The sequence below is a fragment of the Rousettus aegyptiacus genome, unplaced genomic scaffold (genome assembly GCF_014176215.1).
Source record: "Rousettus aegyptiacus isolate mRouAeg1 unplaced genomic scaffold, mRouAeg1.p scaffold_m13_p_14, whole genome shotgun sequence".
Classification (NCBI taxonomy): Eukaryota; Metazoa; Chordata; class Mammalia; order Chiroptera; family Pteropodidae; genus Rousettus; species Rousettus aegyptiacus.
In genome coordinates, this window is record NW_023416289.1 from 56,765,137 (window position 1) to 56,791,113 (window position 25,977).

At 42.6% G+C, this 25,977-nt stretch overlaps 1 protein-coding gene and 1 long non-coding RNA gene across 6 annotated transcripts in view; one reads left to right on the forward strand and one right to left on the reverse strand.

The window, feature by feature from the left end:
* LOC107509365 overlaps nt 1-25,977 on the forward strand; it is a 951,183-nt gene that overhangs the window by 524,980 nt on the left and 400,226 nt on the right. For all 5 annotated transcript variants that reach the window (XR_004954347.1, XM_036232014.1, XM_036232010.1 and 2 more), the window contains one exon: nt 1,459-1,562. Coding sequence is in view for 4 of the 5 variants with exons in the window: in XM_036232014.1 (XP_036087907.1) it covers nt 1,459-1,562 (104 nt within the window). In the remaining variant the exon portion in view is untranslated. The remainder of the gene's footprint in view (nt 1-1,458; nt 1,563-25,977) is intronic.
* On the reverse strand, nt 16,026-22,784 carry LOC107509369. Its single transcript, XR_004954348.1, has 6 exons — nt 22,186-22,784; nt 21,924-22,059; nt 21,040-21,225; nt 20,732-20,841; nt 18,151-19,507; nt 16,026-16,602 (listed from the first exon to the last, which is right to left on the reverse strand). It is a non-coding gene; the product is annotated as an uncharacterized LOC107509369 (long non-coding RNA).

Below are 25,977 nucleotides of genomic sequence, written 5' to 3' on the forward strand. Positions count from 1 at the left end.
CGTCTGATAAATATGACCATTGAGAGGGGCGCCCATATATTACCTATAATGAAATTCTTATATGAAATATTCCATTTAATAAAGAATAAACCCATTTACCACACGTTTAGCGCCGGTTCCTCAAGACCCTAGAACTTAGACCAGGTCCAGAGCAACAAAAGTTTCCAAAATAGCCTTTAAGTCTTGCCATAACACCTGAAAAAAGGTGACGGACTTGTCGGAACCGCAGTGGTATTTTGACATTTCCTTTGTGACGTTCCTTTTCTCTCTCTTCCTGAATTTTCATTCCCACCTTCGCGATTGCGTCGAGGCCCCTCTCAGCTCGCGCGGCGTCTCCCGCCTTCCTGCCCGTCGTCTTAGTCCATCTAGTCTTCCCAAGTCCCTCCCCACACCACCCTCAATAAGTATGTATTACTCTAGGATAAAGTCTGACGAATTCATCTATTTATGGTCTCCTCTCATCTCCTCCGGTCTTTAATTTGTATCTGACACTTCTCATTCCAATCAATTAGGTCAACTGTTTTCCCAAAAGGCTTCGCACACGTGTATCTCAAGTGATTAAAATTAGCTGAAAACCGTGCTGAGTACTAGAATTGTATGCTTTGGGGGAAAAGAGGGAGAAAGAGAGAGAGCATTGGGGACGGGAGGAGAGACAGAGAGAGAGGAGAGAGAGGCAGGGTGAGATCTCTGCCTTCAAGGAACTTAAAGTAAAAAGACAGGACAGTAAAACAGTGGATTGTTTCGGTACAGGGCGGTAAATTCTATGGGCGAGGTATATATGCAGCCTGCTGTCATAATGCAGAAAAGGGACAAATAAGTAAGATTTTGGCAGTGGCAGCACAAATAAAATCTCCGATTTTGTCATTTGGCTTGATTGATGAAAACAATCATAGAAAGTACATAAAGGTGGGTGTCATATGTTAGCTATGAAGGCACATATGACTCTTCAGACATGTAGGAAATGTCTGTCCATGTGTCTGGAAACTCATAACCATGAAACACAGCTTTGTGTTCTCTTCTCATTGTTAATATTTTGGTAACTTTAAAGGATACGTTAGGGGCATAAAATTCCTGTGGGTCCCTTTCTCCAATCTCAGAACCCCTAAAAGAGTGACATAGTTCTAAAATTCACAACAACAACAACAACAAAATGGAGAAAAAGCAATGGGGAAAAAAAACAGTGAAAAAAGTTAAAATTACATCATCTTAAATTTAATTTAAAAAAGTGACTTCTTACCTCTGTCTGTCATACTTTTGTGGTTGATTTTCCCACTACGATCTCCAAGGACTACACAAAATGGGCAACGCTTTATAACCTCTTTTTTTTTTTTTTTTTTACATAAAGAAATAGAGAACTTGGGACATGGTCAAGGCCACCCAGCTTTATACATGAGTATCCAACAAGTTTCCAATTCATTTCTTCCTACCACAAATAGTATTTTTCTGTTATATCCACAGGTATGATTGGAGAGATTTGACTCTACGCTGTCAGCTGCGGAGTGACAAGATTCAGGTGGCCATCCTCCCATTGACAGCCCATAATCAAGATGGAAGAAGAAAAGGTACGTGAGACTTACTATCAAAATATACATAACCACTAACTGAATTTCTATAATTAGCATGATGTTGCCTTTGAGACATATAGATTCAGTTGCCCAGAAAGATGGTATGAATATGATCGTCTTCATGGGTCTTAAATCTATCCGAGGCCAATAGCAGCACTTGGTTTTCTGTAACAGGGGTGCTGGGCAGTCAGAGGGCCACATTGCAGGGCAGTGCCGTGCTGTGGACGAGCCGCTCAGAGGAAAGAAGGGAAGGAACAGTGTAAAGAAAAAGCACAAAGCAGCGAAGCACTCAGAATAGTCACAGATGATACGCAATGAAGTGATGAACACACACAATGAAGAGATGATCCGTATATTTTAGCCGGTCTGACACTTGGGTCATTCTGAATGGCTCGAGTGATTTCTTAAAATCATACAAGTAATATGACAGCATCACAGAAACTCTGAGAAACAACAACAAAATGTTCTATTGGACTATAAACCCACCAACACAATTATTATTCATTTCTGTTTATTATCTGAAATATTTTATCGCGGCACGTGTATTTCATAATTGTGCTCGTAATGTATATGCGACATTGTGGTGTGCTTTTTCACCTTTAGTTATAGGATAAGCGCTTTTTCAGAATGGGGAATCGCTTCCTGATTACATATTTAAATGTTGTTTCATGTTTACTTTGTTCATCTCATTTTGTTGGTTTAAGGTTGCATGCTTCAGGTTTTGTTTTTATCGTTTTTTTTCTTTTTGTTGCTTTTGAGACGGGTATAATACTGTTGCGTCGTACACACAGATTTTCTGCAAATTCATGGGTATTTCTTAGGACGCACTTTCAGAAGTCTACGTTCTCTGCCAAAGGGTCTGAATATTTTATAAAAGGAGTCACGTTTTTAATATATGTTGCTAAAATGGTACCCCCCAAAAAGTTGTTGATTTAGAGCGAAACCTGAACATGTACCATGACCTCGGGCTGCAATCAAAGTGTGAGTTGGGTTTCCAGAAGCAGAGTCAGGTTCTCCAGGGCCACCTCACCTGAGCTTACTCCTGGCTTCCGCTGCTAAAACTGAGACCAAGTTCATGTTCCCACGGGTTTCTGAGAGCCCCCCCCCCCCCCGCCCAATTACCCCAAGGAGGGAGAGGCACAACTCAAGGAACCCATGGAAACACTTAGAGTCTCCTCATTGACCCGGGGCAGCTGACATTTGGCCAGTTGCATTATAACGAAACTATAACAAAAGCTGAGCAGAGAGAGGTCACTCCCCATAACGTTTGGTCTTTAAACCAACTGGAATGACGCTGCCCACTCAGCTACAGGCCTTTTATGTCTTGCAGCTCATCTTGGAGTTTTAGGTAGAGCAGTGCCTTTGTTATTTTAAAGAATGTTGTTGAATTATCCATTAAGCTCGAACAATACCATGTTTTCAATAACATAACATTCTTCTCCCCTTTCAAAAAAACCTCCTCCATCCCCACCTGTTCTTCAAAGCACTTCCTCCTGCAGAGATCACCTACCCCTCTCGGAGGGCTGTCACGTATCCACCCCTATTGTCTTCTCCCCAGCCGTCCCATATTATGGCTTTCATCTAGAAGTCCCCCAGGGAGAGCTTTTGTTCCCGTGCACATTATCATACCCTTTTCCCCAGCTCAGGGCACATTGCTGCCTTGGATGATAGCAGTGATCTCCATGACGGGTAAACAACAAACACGACAATATTTACAGTATCATAAAACACCCCAAATCACCAAGTCAGCCTCGCGGCCAGCGACCAGCATCCTTCGGGACTGGTCCAGTGCACTCCGTGAGCAATGGCAGCAGGGGGCCTCTCTGCACGCTGTTCATCGGGCCCGCACCCCAGGGGTCCCCGACCTCGTCTGTGAGGGGGAAGAAACGCCTGGCTCTGCAGAAGACAAACGCAAGGCCACACTCCGTGTTCGGAAACGCTCCGGGCTCGGTGCTATAAATAATAATAAAGATAAATAATAATAAAAAAAAAAAAGCGCGAAATGTTTTAAATGAAAGGTGACGCCCTGTGAACTTAACACCCCGGCCCCTCAGCCTCTCTGTTAACAAGGTAATCTGATTGCCATTGATTTTTTTCACCTCTGCTACGAAGAAGGTGATGAAATGGTGTCCGCGTAGATGTATTGAATCAGATACTAAACAGAGAGTAACATAAAGAACAATTATCAGCAACCTTGCCTTCAGCCTGCTGATTATGACATTACAGGACCGACAAGGTCTGGGTGACTTAAAAAAAAAAAAAAAAAAAGGGAGAGGGGGTGCGGGTAAAAGGAACGAATGCAGGTAAGTTTTTTTTCCTGAGTAGAAACGTGTGCATTTCAGAAGAGTTTCGCCAGGAGCTTTTTTCTCTGCTCCGTAGCTTTAAAAGGGGCCTTTTCTACCTCCACAGCTTACCGATTGGCCTTCTGGGGTGATCTAATGAATGATCTTTATTATGCTACAGAGAAAAGAACATGGCAGCAATGAGCCGCTAACGCCCGTGTTCTTGCTGTAGAGATTGTGGCTGCGTATTGTGCAGAAATAATTGCTTATTGGCCTAGTAGGGTTCTCCAAGTAGGCCCCCCAAGAGCGAGGCAAGACCCTGAAATGCGCCGAAAGGAAGGCCACACTTCTGACCTACCTGTCCGTGAACCTCATAGGTGGTTTGTGCCAAGTGCGTTAGAAACCTTGTGCGAAAGGAAGCCAAGGGTGGTGCTGGGTTGTGAATGCTGGCTTCGTGTGGCCCGTGCTGAACGAATTTTCCAGCCTCAGGTGGTTCCGGCTTTAATGTTCATTTCTTTTCTATTCACCCCATTGCTAAAGTCCCTGGCACCGCTCTGTATGTCTAAGCAGGTCCATGCCTTTGAGCATGCGCTTTGGCCTCCATTGCTTCATGACCTCTGATGACGTGGACTTCTGTGGCGATATCTTGTCGTGGCGTTTTCTTGAGGGCAGCTCTCCTGCCCTGCCCAGCCGTGGCGGCCACTGCCAGCGGACCGTGGCAGTGGGAAGTACAGCGGTGTGAAGAGATCTTTTTGGAAACCCCTGGGCAGTTTGGTGGTCACCTGATGGGAAACAAGTTCAATCATTTACTATCAGGCCACGCGGTGGTTCTAAAGTGACATAGAAACACTCCCAAAAGAAGCCAGTGGTCGCCACAATTGGCGACTGTAACTTCAGGGCAAGGATGGCAGGTGTCCATAAAATAAATAGTAGTCTTAGCATTGTTGGCTCTTGCATGTCATTCTCTGCGGCCTCTGCCAGGCAGGGGCCTTGTGGAAATCAGGCTGAGCCTCAGGGGAAATTACAGAAAGAGGTGTGACGGGTCAGAGGATAAACTCAAAATAGGGTGGACGGGAGCAGAGAGGAAAACTTAAAGAAGTGAAAATATAGATATTATGTAAATTCAGAGTACAAGTAGAAGAAACCCTTTCTTAAACGGATACTTTTCGTGTGACACAAAAAACGACAAAGAGAACACACCCCGACTCGGAACATGTCTGGCTGGGTGGGGGTGTCGCGTGGGAACCCAGTGGTCCTACAGCCTCGGCAACGTCCCATTGAGTGGGAGCGCTGGTTAAAGGGGTTTCTGGCCCCCGCCCTCTGAGACTCACATTTGCATTTCTGACGCATTCTGGCGTGGGACCAGTGGAGCTGGCTGTAGAAGTGTCTTTGCGTGTATTTCGAAGCTCTAAGGCCTTTGTCCAGGGAAATGTCTGAGGTCTGTTGATCTGGGGGAAGTCTACAAAGTAGAGATTTGGTTTAAAATATCAGTGTTATTGCTTTTTTACCTGGTAAACTTGGGTTAATAGCTAATACTTACTAAATTTCAGTGTCCTCGTCTACAAAAATTGCCAGTGATAATATTTCCCATGCACATTAAATGAGATAACTTGTGTATAGCAGTATACCATGAATCTAACAAACCATAATAAGATAAAGTTCCTTTACTTTCCTGTCTTTGGTTGAACTGCGAGTGTCTTGCTCTTGGGGAGGAACTAGAGTCTGTTTGAAAGAATCGATGTTAGTGGATTCCATCACAATACAGAAAACGATGGCTCATTTCAGAAGTGTTAATAAAAATTGTCCCATTGGCGAGGGGTTCCCCTGGGAAATTGTGGGTGTCCAGCGGGATTCAGAAAAGGTGAGAAACTCCCATAAGTATTAGTAGGTAAAATACAATTTGTATTAATTGTATGTTCTACTTGAAACTTATTATTGTTGGCATCAAAGGGGACGCATGTGCTTTTATTTCTGAGGGGGGATTTTAACCCATCTTGGATGTTTAAGGGCCACGCAATTTAAAGATCACCAGTTCCAACTCTCAACTGTGCATAGTAGGGCAGGGGCAGAGAGAAGGCGCTCTCACACAGGGCTGTTTGGAGTATAAGTTGGCTCAGCGAATATGGCAATGTATATCAGAGGTCTCATAAAATACACACGTTACGACTCGGAAATTTCAGCTTGGGAAACGTGGCATAAGGAAAATCATAAATATGGAAGAAAACATAACCATGAAGGCACCATTTATATTATCCAAAAAAAAAAAAGGGGGGGGAGGAATCCCGAATAAAAAAGAAATGGTTAAGCCATTTACTACACCTATTAGAGGAGACAAATCAAAGTACCGCTTATTTGGGATAAGGTCACAACTATGAATGAAAAGAGAGAAACTGGCTGTCACTCCTGCCCACGTCACTGACGGGGAGTACGATCTTGAATTCGTGGTTCTCGGCTGGCGATGATTTTGCGACTCGGGGCATTGGGCAAGGCCTAACGATATCGTCGATTGTCACAGCTGGGGAGGAAGTGCTGCCGGCGTCTCGTGAGCTCAACAGGCTGCTAGACGCAGTGCACAGGGCATCGCCCACAGCGAAGAATCATGTGCCGTAGAATGTCCATGGTGCTGAGGTGGAGAAACGGCCTCAAATCCCGTAACTTCTCTCGATGTGTCTTTTTCTCGTTAAGTTTAAAAATGGAAAATATGAATAAGTTTCTGTTGTTTATTAAAAAAAAAAAAAAGAAGCAGCAGCCTACTAACTAGGATTGTTTGAGGAATTAAATGAAATGATCTATATAGAAAACCTGGTCTGGCTTTTAGTTAATTCCCAGTGAAGGTTAATATGATTTACCCATTGTTACTCCTTACCAAGTTTAGGACTAGGAGAAGGAATGGTAACGGCTAAATAACTTGTACCCTTCCTTCTACTTTTCAGTTTTTTCTAAACTTTCTCCAGTGGGCATATTAATTTTATAAGAAACAAAATATTTTAAATGTTCGTCAAATGAAAAAAGACTTTGTACATATAATAACCCTATGTACATTTTTGTTATTAAGAAAGTGGGGAATTGGAGGGCTTGTACGGCAAGGCAAACGTAACAAATACCTTTTTCATTTTAGAAATCATTCCACTGTTAGACTACAGCAAGTGAAGTCTGCCAACATCTCATACTCAACTAAAACGATTTATTTTCAAGTTAGATTTTGAAATAATGAAGGTTCTGAGCATGCCAAAGAGGCAATTTTAGGCACCACTTTATGAGAAAACGTTCTTGTCACAAGAATGGTGATTGGTTAATAGTTCCAAAAAGATAATATCCACCATACTGAGGGCTTGCAATGTTTTTGGAAGGCCAACCCTGGAACAGAAGTAAAGTAGTGCTGCTTATTATTATTATTATTACTATCATTATTATTATTATTAGTGAAGAGAGACAAGGGGAGAGAGGTAGGAGGAGAGTCTGTCAATCTTCCTGACTCTAATGCTCCAGAGCCTAATTATTGTTAATTATTAACTATTATTAATTATTGTTATTATTGTGAGATGCAGGGCTGTGATAATCTTCCCTCTACCCTTAGCTGAGAACCCTGTAATAATACTTGGATACGTGAGCGATCCCCAGGAAAAATGAGAAAATCAAAGAAGTGGCTTTGGGATTAAATCCCATCTTGTAGGGAAAGGAGAGCAGGATATGGGCCTGTTAGGGAAGAGTGAAGAATTCTTCTGAAGATGAATGGGTCCTTAGAATATTCTAATCGATGGGAGGTATAATAATTGGTGACAAAGTTTGGTTGTGGTGTGGACTTTGGGTCTCTCCTGTGATTATAGTCAGTTCTCCCTAATGAATGAAACCTGCAGGGAGGGGATTTGTGACAATTAAGTTCCTTTTGGAAGATTTATCTTCGGGCAGAGAAGGGGAGTTCAGAGAAGGCCTCTCTGAATTTGCTGTTTTTCAAGTGCCCGATAATAATAAATGCCAAAGCTGCGTATTTGGGGGCGGCATATTCTGCTGCACGTCAGAATCCTCTGTTGGTCCAGTTTGTGTTGCTTTTAATGACGCTTAAGCCATAATAACAGCCCCATGAGGTTGGCTGGTAAGGACCACAAGCAGGATTTGGGCTGTGAATGGAAAAATCCAGCAAGTCAATGCAAACTCTGGAAAGTAGGTTGGCAAAGCGTGAGAAGTGTCTGAGGATTATTTCAGGGAAAGAATTCCCCAAATAATAAACAGGCGAGCTTGGACGGTAAAATGGAACCGTTAAACGAGGCCCTATGACGCGAGAGGGTGGCTCTGTGGATCCCAGCGGCGTGCACGCGACTGGGCCATGTCTGCTGTCCCCGACCTCCTCGCTCGGGCCTGAAGGGTCAGCTCAGAACTGGAAACCCCAGGGTAGCAGTGCCTTAGGCGTCTTATGCCTGCGTCTGTCCATATTTCCTTTTTCTGTGTTCATTCTAGAGAAGATAAGGAGAAATGCTTGGGGAAAAAATACATATATATATATATATATATATATATATATATATTTTCTTGGTACTTAAAGTGGACCCAAAAGAGCAAATACCACAAATTTTAAAAGAAATCGTGTTGGGGGGGAGTTCCAGATCATTTTTGTCAAGCTAACCAAGGCCAGAGAGTTTGGACAAAGTTAGGACAAGTACTTGAACTTCTGGGTGGCTATCTGATTAAAACCATCAGCTTATGGAAGGAAACTCCTTACTAAATATTAGTGTTAGAAACTGCCTCGTCTTACCATAGGCTCTGTGGAGGAGCTCTGGGAAAACGCAGATCCAAACTGGGAAAGGCTTTTCATTTTATTTTATTTATTTGGTTTTTTTTTAAGCAAATAAAACCTCAGGAGGAATTTTCTTTCCAAGAATGTGTTTTTGTTTTATTGCGATGACCTTTCTAAGAAAAAGATGAAGCCAGCCTCAGGTAAAAAAAAAAAAAAAAAAGGGCCACATTTCGTTTACAGTTAGCCTCCGTGACCTCCGACCTTGTTTTTTTTTTTATCTGAACCTCTTGCCACGCACCATTTCTCCTGGTGCCTGATAAGCAACGTTCAAGTGCTCAAGCGAGGCCACACCGCAACTTTGACTTCCGTAAAAGAGCCGGTGAACAAACTCTGTTCCACTTTGTCGGGGATGTCATTCCTCGGCGTTTTTTCCTTTTCGTCCTACGAGGCATTGATAAACCGCACACTCCAGGCCAGTGAAATGGAACCATTAACTAACTCAGCTGCTATTACCAGGTGGGGATCCCCAGGTATCACGCGTGGTATTATATAAGTACTATATATATATATATATATATATATATATATATATATATATATATATATAATGTATAGACATATAAAAACACACAACCATACACTTTCGAGTGTTTACACACACAGGCGATATCGTCTCATCTTTTTTTTTTTTTTTTTTCCCCTATCTCTAACACAAAAGTCAAGGGGTTTGGGAGCACGCACAAAAAAAGAGATTTCTGAGAGAGCAGGCAATTGGGCCGGGGTCATTCGAAAGGGTAATTATTGTTAAATGTCAGGTTAACTCTGAAGGCCTTAGCTCATCCAACTGAGAGCAGATTAGCCCAGATGGAGACATTTTCAACACGGTGCTGTCTGGCCAATCAGAGACAGCTGGGATTAGCCAAATACCTTCTCTCATCTGCTTGCTCACAGAAAGGTCAGTTTCTGCTCATTGCTTCTCTTTTAAGATGTGCTTTTTTTTATTTATGGCAGCCGCGTGCAGGAAATCGGTCCCTTTTATCAGCGAATTAAATATTCAACATCTAAAACCCACTTTTTGAGAGTCAACTTCATTCACTTTCGAGACCACTTTTATCTTTCTTTAAGTGCCGAAGATATACCGGGCCCGTGTACGCAGTGCATATTTTAGCCGCAGCCCTCCTGCTAAGCTGGAGGTCTGCCTGTAGTGTCTTGAGTATTTTTTTTGAAAGCCGACTTGTTCCGTTTCATGCATTTTCTTCTCGAAGGGCTCCAGTTTATGTTTCCTATCATTTTCTTCATAAAAAGAAGAGGAGAAAATGAAGCTAACCCTGGAGTGCTCTAAAAGATAATCTGTTTTTATGTACAGCTTCCCCCGCCCCTAAGCAACGTAAATGAGGAACATGCATAAAAATCGCGACAAAACGAACAGTAAGAAAAAGATCATGGACTGGTTGCTTCTTCAAGCTGTGTGTGTGCGTGTGTGTGTGCGCGCAAGCACATACACCATCTGAGAATTATCTACAGGAGGCGCATCAGTATTTGCTGAATATATTATTTAATATATGCATGTATGAATATGTGTATATTCTTCAGCGAAATACATAGTGCCACTTGTGTGTGCCTCTCAAAACGCAGTTATTTTCCCATTTCAGAAGCAATCAGTGGGACACGCTGGAACACTCGTCTTCCGAAGAGCTGCTAAACCCCGAGCCTGTTTTCATTATGCTACTTTCATAGCATAGAGTTTTCTTCACTCCCTGACCTAACTCCCCTCATCATTTCTATGAAAGTAAATATGTTTTTAGCAATAAGACAGAAGCAATAGGTAAAATAGAATCTCTTCTCTGGAACATTCATTACAGTTTTACGTAATATAAGTCACTTGATACAAACGTGAGGATACGATGCAAACGGCATTAATAATGATTAACTTCTTTTAAGAATCTCTGCGGTAAACTACATCAAGCATTTATTCTGTAGTAATATACAAGACAATATTTCAAAAACTATAAAAGCTAGCACTCAGACCTTGGTGTTTAATACCATTCTCCGATAAGAGGAACCAGATTCCTTGGAGAAATGGCTGATTCGAAGACTAGGACAGATATAAGATGAACCTGCATAGCGAGAAAGAAAGCGTGCAAAAAGCAACCCCATACGTCAGAGGGACACAAGGATCAGTTGAAAGAACACCCAGTAGCCAAAGCTGGAACAACGTGACCAAGAAATTAGAAATAGTAACATCGGACTGTAACTCAAAGTCTAAATGAATATCTGTGAGCCCATACTGATACAAATAAATTATGGAATAAATAAATAAATGCGGGGGGTGAGGGGCGGATAAAGGCTCCCATGCAAAAGAATTCAAATCATTTATCTAGATACTTTGCCCTCGAGAGGGAGAGAATAACTCCTAATTCTAAACGTGGGCCATACATAGTGTCCTCGTCCCATAGGCACAAACGGAGAGGGCGGGGCGTGAGTACCTTTACAGTGGAGGAGACTGGTCCACCCTCGGCCGCTGATGAAGGTTGACAGGGATGAGGCACACTGGTAGTATGCACCCTTGAGGTGATGCAACGAGAATGGCCCTTTACCTGTGTCTTTCCTCCCCAAAATACGTAGCTCAGTCTTATCATGAGAAAAAAATCAGCAGACAAATCCCAGCTGAGGAAAGTTCTGCGAAATGCTCGACTAGTACAGTACTCCCCAGAACTTTCAAAGTCATGGAAAGCAAGGAAAGTCTGAGACGCCGTCACGACCCAAAAGAGCCTATGGAGACATGACAACTACATGTACTGTGGTGTCCCGAGGGGTGTCCTGAAGGACAATGCTGTTTGAAAATCAGCTCATAAATCTTGACTCTCTTCCTAGGCAAATTCGCTCAAACTCCCAGTCACGTGTTCCTTCGAAATTGATCGTTCCAGCTAACACGATCCACTCTTATCCTGCTCCCCTTCATCGACCTTCTCTCCTCACCTCCACCCCGGACCTCAAGTTTGACCCCCATGGGTCTCCATCCTAAAAGGCGAGCCCCGAGAAATGCAGAGAGAGTTACTATAAGGACAGCCACGGCCTGCTTGGTGCTGGCCGATTGCCCTTTCCCCGCTTGGCACGAATAGTACAGACGACAGTAATCCCAGGAGACCATTCAGACGATGCACATAACATGCCGATGAAACATGCCGGCAAGTTTTCCCTCCATCTTAGTGCAGGCGGAAATGAATTAGATTCAGGAAGTGTGAGTATTTATACCGATGCTTAATCCTTTCAGGGGTACACATAACTTTCCTACCAAACCTTACCCAATCATTTCTCTTTTCATTAATAATAACTGCTTCCAGTCGAACATTTGCTTAAGTACTAAAGTGTGCATTTCTGATGCACTGCGCATAGAATTTTCTAAGTATTTTCTGGTTGTCGATTCTCAGGAATGGTCAAATGTGAGTAAATTATAATGTCCATAAGGCAAATTAATTTCTAACTCTAAGCAGTAGCAGATATTTTGGTTCTTTAATTTACATTGTGTATATACAATGTAAGATTGACTTTTTTGGGGGGGGCGGGGAAGATGAGTTTTGTTGCCAATTTAACATCTAGAGATTCAAGCATGTGATGTTAGGAAACTTACAGTCTTTGAGACTTTTTTTACGATGACTTTTGAGTAGTGTAGAAAAACATCGTCACAGAGTCAGGATGTCCGTACATAATTCTATAAGAGAGCTGGTTCCTATAGGTTCCCAAAAGAAATAGAAAATTTCTGAGTTTGCCCATTGCTCTCCTGTAGCAAAATAAAGCCACAGAGAAATATCTTTAAGGCAATAAAAAGAAGGTGTCTTCTAGGACAGACATATTTCATTTGTTATTGTTTTCTGAACTGGCTGGCTGGAGCTGAATGGTAACGGGGAGATTTTTGACAGTCTCTTGTTTACGTGTCTCTGGACGAGTTCGTGCACGCGTGTGGGAAGCTTCAGCGATGCACAAATGAGAGTAATACTGAAGGTTAATATGGTCGAAATGAATTTATTTATCCCACAAACTGCATTGATTTCTAGATTTCTCTAAAACAACTATAAATTATACACCCACCACAGAGAGCTTATTTACATAGGAAGCAGGGTAAAAATGCAAAAAAAAAAAAAAAAAAAAAAAAAAGAAAGATTATATAAAAATAATATTCCGGAGGGACAATCGAGTTCAGTTTTGTTTTTTGAGCCACCCAAGTTGCAAAGTTGTTGAGCAAAACTCACATAATTTACTGTAGAAATAATTTAATAAATAAAATATTTGAGCAGTTGACCTCTCTAGTACAAACATCGATGGAGGTGAATTCACTTAATATGGGGATGGACTCTCCACAGGACTTTACTTGAGATAGTACGTTTTGCAAATTGAGCTTTGAGTACCAATCAATGAAACTACAATATAATAGAAATGGACTGACTTTGGTATAGCTATGCTATTATTTTAATTTTAGAAATTCATGAGGACAATTTACATTGATGTTTGCTATTAGTCTACAGAGTCTCAGATCACATGGTACCTATGTCCCCGTGATTTATTGAGCACATGCTATATGCCAAACCACAAACAGGTACTAAAGAAACAGAAAACTCATTTGCCTCTAAAAGACTCACTCAGAGCATCCTTCATGTTTTTGTAGCATTTATGTTGTAATTTATTGATTAATTACTTAATATCTTCCTATCCCTGGAGATTATATGCTCCCAGATAGCAAAGTTCTCTCTGGTGCCTAGCAGTGTCTAACACAGTAAATATCTAAGATGTATTTACCTAACTGTAAAGAAGTATAAATGAATAAGAGATTACAGGAGTTGCAAACACAATATACATTCTCCTTTTTTTGTTTTTGTTTTTGTTTTTGTTCTCACTATCTAAATACTAGACAATAGGTCAGCTGAAAAATACACATTCTGGCTTTTCTTCCAGCTTCCAGTATCTGAGAGTTGTATTATGAAATGCAAGTTTTAGGGATAATAAAGCCAAAAGACAGACATGGAGCCCAGAAACTGAGAGTCTCACAGAAGCCCCTGACCAGCAGTGAAGGGCCTTCTTCTGGGCTTCTTTAGCCTAATTTAAAAAAATAAATAAACTTATACCTTATTTTAACTCGTGCTATTTCCTGTCTCCGTTGCTAGCAGCTGAGCACAACGTTTCTAATTGATTCAGACGGTTATAAATTCCTATTGCCAATAAATGCACATATGTAGCAGACAAGCTAATCCTATTAAGACGAGTGTGTTATTTCTTTTCCCTACAGTTGAAGACCTTTATTGATTGGGTTAAATCAGCGGTTCTTTACTGAGGGCGATTTTTGGCCCCCCTGCCCCCAGGATAGCCAACAGTGTCTGGACACGTTTGGGTGTCATGACTGAGGGAAGTTTGTGCTGGGCTCTAGGGGGCAGAGACCAGGCTTGCTACTATTAGCTTACAGTGAGTAGGACAGCGCCCGACAAAAAAATCATCTGGATCGAAATGTTAAGAGTGCTGAGGTTAAGAAACGCTGGGTTAAATCTTTATATTAATTAAGTTGCCTACGTAGCCCACCTACCCAGGAACTGTTGGTTAATGTTTGTTTTGTATGATGAGCCAATGTGTTGACTGTGCCTACACAGAAAATGGTCATTGGTCCCCAAATCCTAAAGCTGGTTAGATAAAGGTATGTTTTACTTTTGCAGTGAGATGAGGGAAGTGGCGATTAATGAATCACCAAAATATTGGTGATGAATTCTCTTACAGAAAAGCAGAATAACACGAAGAGACATGAGAGGTACCCAGTAATTAAACGGGTCAATGTTACAGACAACAGTTAAGAAAACTATGCTACGGGGTGAACTATAAAGATGGTTATGCAGCTCAGTAAGCTTTTGATTGGAAATGAAGCAATAGTTGAACTGGAAACTTGAGACTTTGAAATAAAATCCCTATAACAAAGTAGGTAAAACTGGAAAAAAAAAATTCTTCTAAGAAACTCCATCTCTAAGTCTTCCTCATGTTCCTCTTGGATTCAAAGATGGAAAGGAGGAAACAAAGGAAGAAAGGAAGGAAGGGAAGGAGGGAGCAAGGAGGGGAAGAAGGAGGAGAGAAACCATTATACGGCACTAAAAAGTGATTGAACCTATGAGCGTTGGGTTACAACGCACCAAAATTAAAACCAGTAAAAATAAAATACACAAAACCCATCTGAAATGTGCTTGCCAGCAAAGTAAACCCTCACCTAGCATTAAACAGTGCATATTTATAGGTAACTTTATAATTATTGCTATAAGCAGAAAAAAAAAAACTGCCATAACTCGATTGCCGTCACTTTAGCCAAAGCCTGTGCTGTAAACCTTGTAATTTTCTGCTGTCATGCTCAGCCACTTTCAACACTTTTAAATTAGAAAGCACTATGCGAATTTTGCTTCATAGCCAGGGTGATTGTTGTAAGACATAATTATCTCTCCCCCCCCAATTGTTTCATTCTCCAGTTTTGTTTAAATTCAGTCTCAGTTGCCCCATGTCCTTTTAACCCTGTGCCCTATCTACCTCCCGCCCTGCTGGAAACATTCCTTTCATCTAAGCTATAGAGCTTAGATGTCCTCTCCAATCGCCATGCTATTCCTCTGTGATCTTTCTGAGGAATAGGGTGTGAGCCTACGTTCATGAGTTAACTCTATATTTAATTAAAAAGGGCTGCCCTTTATTTTTTCCTTATATTAATGCTTAACATACCATAGAATTGACTCAAGAAAAGGTAATAAAAGGATGACAGTGGAAACATTTGAAAAGAGATTGGGGGGGCGGGGGGGGCATCATTGCTGCTTTTAAATACTTGAAAGAGAGAAGAAGCTTATATTGATCTAGAAGACTAAATAGATAAATGAATAGAAACCATAGGGAAGGAGATTTGAGCTCCGAATAAGAAAGAATTTCCCAGCGGTTGAAGTGGACCGGGTTTCCTTATGAAGCTGTGAGCGCCTGAGCCAGAAGTGTTCGTCTTGAGTTTGGGGACCCCCTAACTCAGGGAGAAGGGGACAGGCAAGCTTCTGTCTTTGTGCAGGACAGAGACTTTTACCCCTAACAAACTGCATAAATGTAAGGTTGGTATTGATTAAATAGTATCCAGCTGGCCAAAAGATGAAAAAAAAGATGCTTGAAAGGAGAACTAATATTTTATCGGCTGATTGGGAGGCGATCGTCTCACTGTCTTAGTATTGGATACGGGAGATAAGATGAATCTTCAAATATTCACTCATCTGAGAAAGCTGTACCAGTTGAATTCCCCTTTATTTATCCAGTATCCTTCAAATCCTTCCTAACGTCCTTCAAATTCTTCCCGGTTAGTGTCACCAATCTAAGGCATCCTAGGCTACCTGTCTTCAGACAGGTAAGTCACCAGAAGCTCCGATCTACTCCCTCCGCCCCCCCCCCCCGCCACAAACCCCCTTGAAATATGAAGGGTGTCATTAACTACATTGCTTTTAGATCCCGAACAGGTCGACTCATGAACTGTCAAAAGTCAATCACTTATTTTAATGTTCAAGACAGTCCCCGTGCTTTAAGCCTAACCATGAGACGTCCACAAGTGTTACGTTCTCTACTTTTTAAAAGTCTGGCACCAAAGGAGGGTGCGCACTAATGTCAGGAAATGCGTGATGTTCCTGCTAGGAGTGCAGGCTTCCCGGGGAGCCTTGTCCCTCCTTCCAGAGGGCACATGGAAGAAAGGATGATAAAGGCAGGTGTGGAGAGCCACTGGTGAGTCACTCGGGTCTCAGTCGTCACTACGTGGCTGTGAGTACATTCACGTCTGTGACTTGTTTTATCGAAGTATGGAAGGGGCCTTGGCGAGGAAGAAATTCAGCTCCATCTTGAGGCCAACAGACTTGAATGGGTTCTTCTTGCCTTTCAAACCATGCATGGCAAAACTGTGTTCCAGTAAATTCCACAGCTCAGAGCAACACTCATTGTGCCTTCGTACATTTATCTGTGTTTGTTCCGTGCGGTCTGAATGATTGGCCTGCTGTTTAGATAATGCAGTTGTAGTTAGTATAAGGCGTTAAAAAAAAAAAATTGGAGGCATTTTTTTCAAACTCTCCAAATGAGTATTTTGTGCCTGTAGATAATTAGCACGTATGACGCATTAATAAGGAAGAGATGCACGCACCCGGGGGACTGAATTAGGAAAGGTAAAATCAGCTTTTATCAAGCCCTGTCATTGAAAGCTCGCTCAGTGTACCTCAGTCTCCTAACCTGCAGAATAGGGGCGAGACTGGCTTTCTAAGGAAAGATTTACGAGATCACTTTTCTAACGCATCGCGAAGTTCTTGGGACAGGGTACGAGGCAACATCAAGCATCGTTATTCATTTCGTTCTGGGACAGGACCCTTGGGGAGGTCCTGAAAGAGAACAAATAGAGTCATTTTCACGGCAGATGAGAGAGAGATCGTCTCATCTGAAATTCCAAATTTAGCCGAAAACAAGGTTGCTGGAAACCCTAGTCCAGGTCTATCTTTAAAACTGTGCATTCCTGCACTACATCCCCACCCGCCCTCTAATAATCCCGGATTATTACAAGGTCAGGTGTGTGTGTGTGTGTGTGTGTGTGTGAGAGAGAGAGAGAGAGAGAGAGAGACACACACACAAAGATAGAGAGAGACAGAGAGAATTAAAAGTGAACACATTTTTATAGTGAACACATTTGGAGAAATTCATCTTGGTTTATCTGAATCACTGTTGCGTTCCCATTTCTAACAGCTCCTGCACATCGCACTTGGTTGCCTACCTGAAATTCAAAAAGAGGTGCTTTGGATGGTTTTACTTTTCTTCCTTCTTCCTTTGGTAGAAGGAAGAAATGGTGCGTGGACCACCAAGCAACCATCATTATGAAATATATTTACGTTCAGAGTAAGAGACTGCAGTCGGATGGAAATAAAGATTTTTCTCTCCGTTTGGTGAAACGGTTGTAGGGCACTTAGGAAGGAAGATACAGCTTTGGGAAGGAGCCGTTTTGATAGACTTCTTAACTCCCAGTTAGTCTTATGCCCATCCCCTCCCCTGAGGACAACGCCAGAGCTGATGAGGAGGCTTTTCACACTACCACATCTTTCTGGGGACCCTCCGTGGTCGATTGGCACGTTTGTTTTTCTTTTCATTTTCTTTTCTTTCTTTCTTTCTTTTTTTTTTTTACATCGTTATCTAACTGCTTAACTCTGAAGCCTCCATCGTAACTCACTTTCGACCCGCAATGAGAAAAGGGAACATTAAATGTTCTTGTTATTTGACATTGTAAGTGCCGCACTGCCCCTCGGTTATTATCCGATCATGTAATCGCGCCTCGGACGTTTGGTCTTCTTCCTTGATGTAAAGGATCTAACACTGGACAAGTTGACAGTTGGGAGCTCGGAACCGCCCTGTTCACCCGCAGGGTGTTGGGGTCTCTGGCGTCCTTCGCCCACGGCTGGGAGCCAGTAGGGCTGTTTAATCGACTTTGAGCTCTGCACGGGGCCTTATAGGAATAGAGCCTGTCCGATTCCACCTGCTCGCCTCCTGCCCTGAGGAAGGCGCTCACCTGCATGATTCATGGTGGGCGGTCTCACAGCAAGGACGAGCTGCCTTGAGGAGTCCCCTTTTGTGTGCGTTTCCCAGGATTTGCCGGTCTTGTCCTCACTCTCTGGGCCGCATCCTCACTCCTCCTCCAGCAATGCCGGACTCTGGCGGGCCAGGCGGGATCCAGCTCCCCTGCCTCGTGCCTCAGCCACGGGATTCACAGATCAGAATCCAGGATGGGTGGCAGGGATCATCTGAGCCCTCACTACTCAGCCTCTGGTCCCCGGACCGGCAACATCAGCCCGACTTGTTAAAATGCACATCCTCGGGCCATGCCCTGGTCAGACTAAACCAGAAACTCTCGAATCGGGGCCTCACAGGGCATCCACATCGTTCTGATGCAGGTTCTATCCTACATGTTCCAACTCTCATCCCAGGGAAAAAAAAGGGTCTAGACTTGGACTAGGGTATGGTTTTTCTAATGTAAGTTCATTTAAGTTAAATAAAATTAAAAAATCGCGTTCCTCATTTGAACTAGCCACCGTTTAAGTACTTGATCGCCACAGGCAGCTGGTGGCCACATGAAGGACGCCATACATAGAGAACATTTTCGCCATGGACGGGTGGTACTGACCTAGACTTCGACTAGAAGAAAACATATTAGTATTACTAACAACAACAGCAACTGTAATAATGGCACGAATACCAATTCGCGTATAATAAGTTATTGTTTGCTATTCAGCTGAGACCTCAAGCGGTCTCCCCGTTTCTCCTTAACGATTGTCACGGTATCACTTAACCGTCGTGCCTGAGTCTGTGAAAGATTTCGGGGAGGTGGGAAGGCAAGGACGGTTATGAGCAGAGGAGAGGGGCGAGAGGAAGGTTGTCTTCTCCTTCAGTACAAGCCTTTATTTGAGAAGCCGGGTTGACTTCAGTGCCAGGCTCGCCTCGACGGGCCGCGAAGCACACGTCAGCACCCAGCGGAGCGAGGCCGGTGAGCTTGCCTCCTCCAGCGCACGCCGCCCCGCTCCGGGGCGAGAACATGCTACGTGATGCCGGCGTCTAAAGCAGTGGGATCGCCCGCCAGGGGTTCCGTGGGCCGGGTGTTTTCACAGCTCCGCACGCAAGACCGAACCTTTCTTGAATCAGCAGCCAATGACTACAACGCACGAGCATCCTCCCTTCAGGGCCTGACATGTAACCGCATGAGCCCGTCTGCATAACCTTTGGACGTTAAGTCTCCTCCTCTTGCCCCTGGATCCTTCTGTTGGCTCCCGTACGACGGATGGCCTCACCACGCCCTGTGACAAGGCCATCCTGTGCTCCTCCTCTGGCCACCACTCTCCCAGCTTCTGTATGTGGACAGTGCTCCCTGAGACCTGCTAGGACCAAGGAGGCACACAGTGACTGTGGCGACCCTTTCTCTCCTGGAGCGTGCCCTCTGCGGACGGCCCTTTTGAGACCAGAGTCCCTTGGGCACACCTGGCCTCCTCCCCGAGCTCCCAGAAGGCAAGCTCACTGCTTTTCCTAATTTCCCACATCATCTTTCGAGACTGGATCAGACTCTCCTGAGCACTTTACGAAAACCCAGAGGGTCTGGGAAGCAGCAAACCCTAGAAGTGGCAGTCTGCTTGGGTTTCTTCCGGGACACGGCTTTACCCGAACCCTTGGGTTTCCACTGCTCCCCAGCTTTGAAGTGCTGACGTGCCCCTGGGGAGCGAAAAGGTCAGTCGAGAGGTCTCAGCAAAGCGGACCCTCCCATTGTAAACAGAGGGTCTGTCTGGAAGGCACATCCCAGCCTCCACCCAGAAGACAGAAACTGCTCAAAGGACCCCAGGGCGTAGCTTTCCCAGCTTCCAGAAACTAAGGTTTGGTCTTGGCGAGCCTGGTGTTTTCTCTTTCCTCGTTCACTCGCCAACATTTCCCCCTCCGTTTTTTTATTTTATTTTTTTCCCCTTTCACAATGAGAAGTAAACAGGAGCGCACACACTGATCACATCATTCTTCTGCTTAAAGTCATCGCTTGGCTGCTTGTACAGCTCGAACTGAAATCCGGCGTCCTTGCAATGACCTTCGAGCTTATCCGTTACATGTCCCCTCACTCCCTCTCTCTCTCCGACTTCATTCCCAATCCTCTCCGCTGATGTTACTTTACTCCAGCCACACCGGCCCCCTGTTTTTCTCAACGTGGCGGGGATAGCCCTGCCTCAGGACGGTACTTGCCGTTCACCCCGCTGGCCACGCGGCTTGCTTGCTTCTTCTCGCCCCTCAGAGCTCCGCTCGACAGCTGCTTGACCAGAGGGGCCGTCCCCAGAGATGCCCCCCACTGTGAACCACACCCTCTGTTATTCACGCCTGGAGTTTTCCTCTCCCTTTTTTATCCAAGGGGCCCTGGGCCTTGCTTTTGACCGCTAGAATACGGGAGAAGTGGCGCCACATGACTTTGAAGTCTAGGTCCGACTGTGGGCTGGGTTCCCATAGACTGAGCTCTGGACTTTCGGAAGGAAATTTGTACCATGCAAACCAGCGCGCGGATGAGCTCTTAACGAGCAGTTGCAAGCGGAGGTTGAATGGGACTCCGGAGCCACACCCCAGCGACTCACCACCTCGATTCCTCTACCATCCATCCCTCGGTCACTCTTTGGTGCAGAGGAGCGCCAAGACCAGCCACAGATTCCTTTCCTTCTCCCAAGCCGGTTCTGATCCTTCACCTCTGGAAAGAGAGAACGAAACAGAGGTGCTGTCCAGAGACCCAGCAAGGGGAATGGTTATAGCTTCAAAATAGGAAGAAGCCGGTTTCTAGTTTAACTTCGAGCATCTCCGGCTTCCCCTGGCGCCGCCTTCTCTGCCTTTGACCAAGAAGGCCGAGGGATGCTCTCCCGTGGGCCGCGGCTTCCCCGCTCGCTCTTACCTTTAATGGGTTAACTTCATAAAGCGCCAGCCCCTTCTTCCAGCCCGAGATTTCCCATCATACTTTAGGACCAGCGAACCGTCTCGTCTTTGATGGCACCTTTTGGCTCCACGATAGAAGCCAATTTGTTAGACTTCTTTACAGGTCAGGGGCTGCGCGAAGATGCGGAGGGCGCGGCGGTGGGCGCTGGAAAATGAAGTCGTGTTCGCCGGGCAAATTATCCGTCTGCTGCACTTTACGGGCCCTGGTTTCCTTCCTCCTCCTGTCCCTTCCTCTCTCCGCCCCCTCCCCGTCTTCCTGCCTTTCCTTTAAACCGAGAGAGCCGGTCTGTGAGATATCGTCACATATCCAGTTAATGTAGGTTAATAGATTGATTCCAGTGACACGGATCATAATGAACAGTAAATTGTTTTATCTCTTAAGTCTTATTTGGTCAGCCAGGAAAACATATGAGGTAATATGGCTCGGACTAAATGGACCGTATAATAGATCTCCTTCGAAAGAGTAAAGACGGGGTGACAGCGCCTCTTATGATTAATGAAAATAATAATGGTCCAGAAATTGAAATTTTTCTAATTTTTTTTTTTCCTCCCCTTCTCCTCTCTTGGCTGCCACCAAAAACTTCAGCCAGGAGATGATTTGTGCACAGTAACTGGCTCGGACTTCTTCCTGGGCTAAGAATAGTCATGTAGGAACGGGGAAGAGAAGGAGGCAAAGGAACAAATTGGTTTCTAGAATTCTAAGCATGCCACGTGGAGAGAGAGACAGGCATCGATGAAGGTTTCTTTACCGCAAGGCGCTACGTACAGACCTCACACGGAGCAGGAAAATTTGGGCAAACGTTTTCCGCATCCGATGTGTAATAGGTCAATCTGATTATTTACCTGAATTCAAGTAGATTCTGTCTTTAGGTTCAGTTTTAGATCACGTCATTTCCTTCTCTCCCCTTCCATTTTGTCCTTGGGCCAAGGAGTTTCATTTTCTACCACATCTCTGCATGAGAGGCTTGTCTTCTTCTCACTAGTTATGAGGGGAAAAAAAAAAAAAAAAAAAAAAGCAAATGCATGTCTCGATCTCCCACAGCGTAATACTTCGAAACTCTTTGGGAGAATGGGGAAGGGAGGAGGGTTTTGTTTGTCAACATACACAAAGGCATGACCACTTTTGAAGGAAAAACGGAAGCTTCAGCCGTCACTTGAATAAGGACCGTTACTGTCGAGTCATTTCTGCCACACGTGCGGGCCACAAAGCCGGCACCCTGAGAAACGCGTTCAGGCCGCCCAGGGTGGAAGTGACGTACATAACCCAGGCGACCCGTCGCGCTTTCTTCCGATTCCGATCAAATTCTGTACACACTGGTTTCCCCAGACTCCTAGGCATTCTTCACGGTTATACGATCTTCTCTGTCTGGTTTTTGCCAAAGCAAAATAGACAATTGTGGAGTCAGGCAGCACTAACACATTGAAAATGGTACAGCAACTTTTATTTACCTCTGTAAAACACAGTTACAAAAATATCATTAATCCAGCGTGGACAATTTAGAGTCCTTTTGAAATCAAACTGCCTCCGAAGAACCCTGCAGATTATTTCATTAAAATTTCTACTTTTCAATAGTTATCATAAAAGATCTAAAAACAAAGTCTTGTTAATTTGTAAATAAAACTACCGATAGAAAATTACCGTAGGTAACTGTAGAAAAGGAAACGATGTTTTTTTAAGGGATAATTTTTCAAAACAAATTACAAAGTAATACATGACATGATTCTATTTTAAGTTTACAAATTAATATATAATTACACATAAAATATATAAATTTATATACGATTATATACGTATAATCTCATATAAATTTTACATACATGTGCTTATATTTGTCACACTATAAAAAAGTGAATGACCACATATCTAACTTTTCTTACCTTCAAACAGATGAAATAATAGTTGAAATAAGGGAATAATTTTAGGATTTTTTTTTTGGGGGGGGAGGGCGTAATTTTTGACATATCACAATAGGTAACCATTATTTTCGAAATAAGATAAAAAAATATCTATATCTTGTCTCCCATTACTCCAGAAGAGTGAACAATTAGTAAAAAAGAACCCTTTAAATAATGTTGGAAGAGTGCTCATTTTTTTTATGCCTATTTGGTAAATTTTCCTTTCCAGGGCATTTTTTGATATTCAAAGACTGTCAAATAATCATGAGTGTTTCTTTAAAATGACAATAAGAGCACATTCTGGTTATAAAACATATTTATTCTAAACTTAAGAAATGAGATAATCCATCAAACACCCTATAGTGCTGTTTTGCATTTTTTCTTACTTTGTCTCTATAAATATATTTGAGATTTTTATTCTTAACCTATCTCTTTACAGAAAATTTTTTTCAGTTTTGTTATTGTGTAGACAAAATCCATACTACCTGCATTTTCAAAAAACAGAATCGCATTTAGAATACTAAATACACTTAACTGGAAGTGACTCTTGTACGTAACATGACTGCTAAGGACGCGTACATGAATACTTTATAGATTTTTGGAAACTAGAACTCACTCATATTGGTGTGAAATGCTCAGTGTTCAGCTTCCTTAAAATTATGATGAGAGCTACCCCACTTGAGAAATCAAGTTTCTTCCTGGGACTTAAGAAAAAGTCTTAAATGATTCGAAATATTCCAACTGAGATTGAATATTCTAAATATTCCTAATCTTAAGTAGAGATCGTAAAATTTTTTATGATCCACAATGTTTCGTGACATTGAACAGCATGGAACCCATCTCAGACCAGAAACTGTATACATTGCAGTAGAAAACGTTATTATGTCTAAGTAGGTTGTTTGAGAGGCAGACTATACGTTTCAGTTCACTATGCTTTTAGGTGATATTTGTAGAGCTTGTAAGTGAAACTAAATATTGCTTATTCAATCGATGTCAACTTTCTTTATATTTTTCTTGTCGAATCGAACTGTTCATATTAGTTTTTAATTAAGCTTATATATGTTAATGGGTACAAATCTTTCTAACCTAGATTTTCAGTATTTATTGAAATAAATCCGGAGGATTGGTTTTTGAGGGAGTTAGGAAGAGGAAAAGATAGATATCTTGGTCTTTCTGAATTTGAATGGAGACCTCAAGAGGTTTAACTTCTGCTATGTCCCTGCTCTTCAATTTGAAACTAGTTAATGACCATTTTCTTATATTTTGGCATTCTCCACGTAGTAGTACAATATTTATTTTCAATCACCCAAAGTATGTAGGAAAACCAGAAATGAGATTATATGGAAGATGTTCAGTTCAGCATTATTTATCATGACATATTTTAGCAAACCATGCAAATATCCAGAGGGTTTGATTAGCTAAACTTTGTTACATTCATATGAGAGAATATTGTCTATCACCTATCTACCTATACCTCTCTACGTATCTATAATATTTAATGAGAAAGGATAAAAGAAATAATACATACACTGTAATTCTAATTTTGTAAAAAATAAACACACAGAGAGAACCAGGGAAAGCAGTGATCACCCTCAGCTGTTAGGATTAAGATATAATTAAAAAAATAAATTTCTGTATCCTACAAAATTGCGAGATGCACATATTACATTTAATTATTTTATAATTAAAATTATATTAAATTTATTTATTTTATATTACATCTACTTATTTTATAATTTAAAAATATTGCTCATTGTTAGAATGTGCCAGACACTGTTTTAAATACTTTTCATAAATGAACTTATTTAATCCTCATGACCATACTTCGAGATAAATATTATTTTTTTTCCCCATTTTATGAATGAAGGAATTGATTCTCCTAGAGGTTAAGTAGTTTGCTTAAGGTTATACGGCTGGTACATGACGGTGTTAAGATTTGAACCCTGGTTGCCTGACTCCAAGGTCTCTGCTCTAAGTACACTTTCAAAATACAATGGATTGTCCAAAAGCGCATTTGTGATTACTTAATTCTTTAAACTGAATATCATTACCCAGGAGGATAACATTAGCTCAGGCAAACCCAAGTATACAATATCTAAATCTGAATAAAAACAAGCATGATAACATATTTCTGATGTCAACATTCAGAGCTGTTTCATTTAATTTAATTTAATTTTCTCTATTCTAATTGTAGACTTTGCTAACACGTTTATCATGGGCAACTGTGACCTTCGGTTTTCACGCTCAGAGGGCAATGCCACTGAAGCCTGACCTGTCACAGTTATGTCTGTACATTACCAGATACACTCTTCTGGTTCATAGATCAATGTGGATAGAAAAAATATCCCAAGAGCCCAAAGGAGACAATTTCTTAGCTAATGTGTGCCAATTCATGACACAGTTGTCGAATCTGCACTTCAGTTTGTAACGTATATGGTCGTGGGGGGGAAAAAATTACTTGCTTTAAAGATGTTTGTTCTTATGAACAGGGCTTCGTTCAAAGAACAGAGTTCTAGCCACACAGGGAAGGAACTCTGTGATCTTCCCGGTCTCCAGTTTTCTCTGGGCAGAATCTCATAGAGATCTAAAATTATAACTTGAAATATACTCACAAGGAAATCTACTCCACTTTCTGGGGTTCTAAGCATGGGGAGCACACACTTCCTCCTCTCACCCGCCTCTTTGTGGACCTTTGATCATCCAGTGGCCTCGAAGAGCGTCTGAGCCCCAGGTGCTTAGAATCCTTCTCCGGGCTTCTCCTCAGGCCTCCCACCCTTAGGGAGGAGACAGGGCCTGTTCTTCTGTCCCTCCCTCACGGTAGGGGCAGTTCCTTCTACCTCGAGTAATTTTGTTCTCACTTCCGCCCTCCGAGTCTCACTTCTATTTTCTTTCAGATCACACCCATTTATACCTTTGTCTCATTTTCCTTCCTCTTGGGGAGAAAAAAAAAAAGTTAATACTAAATAAATAAATGCAGTTCTCCTCTGTATCAGTGAATCTT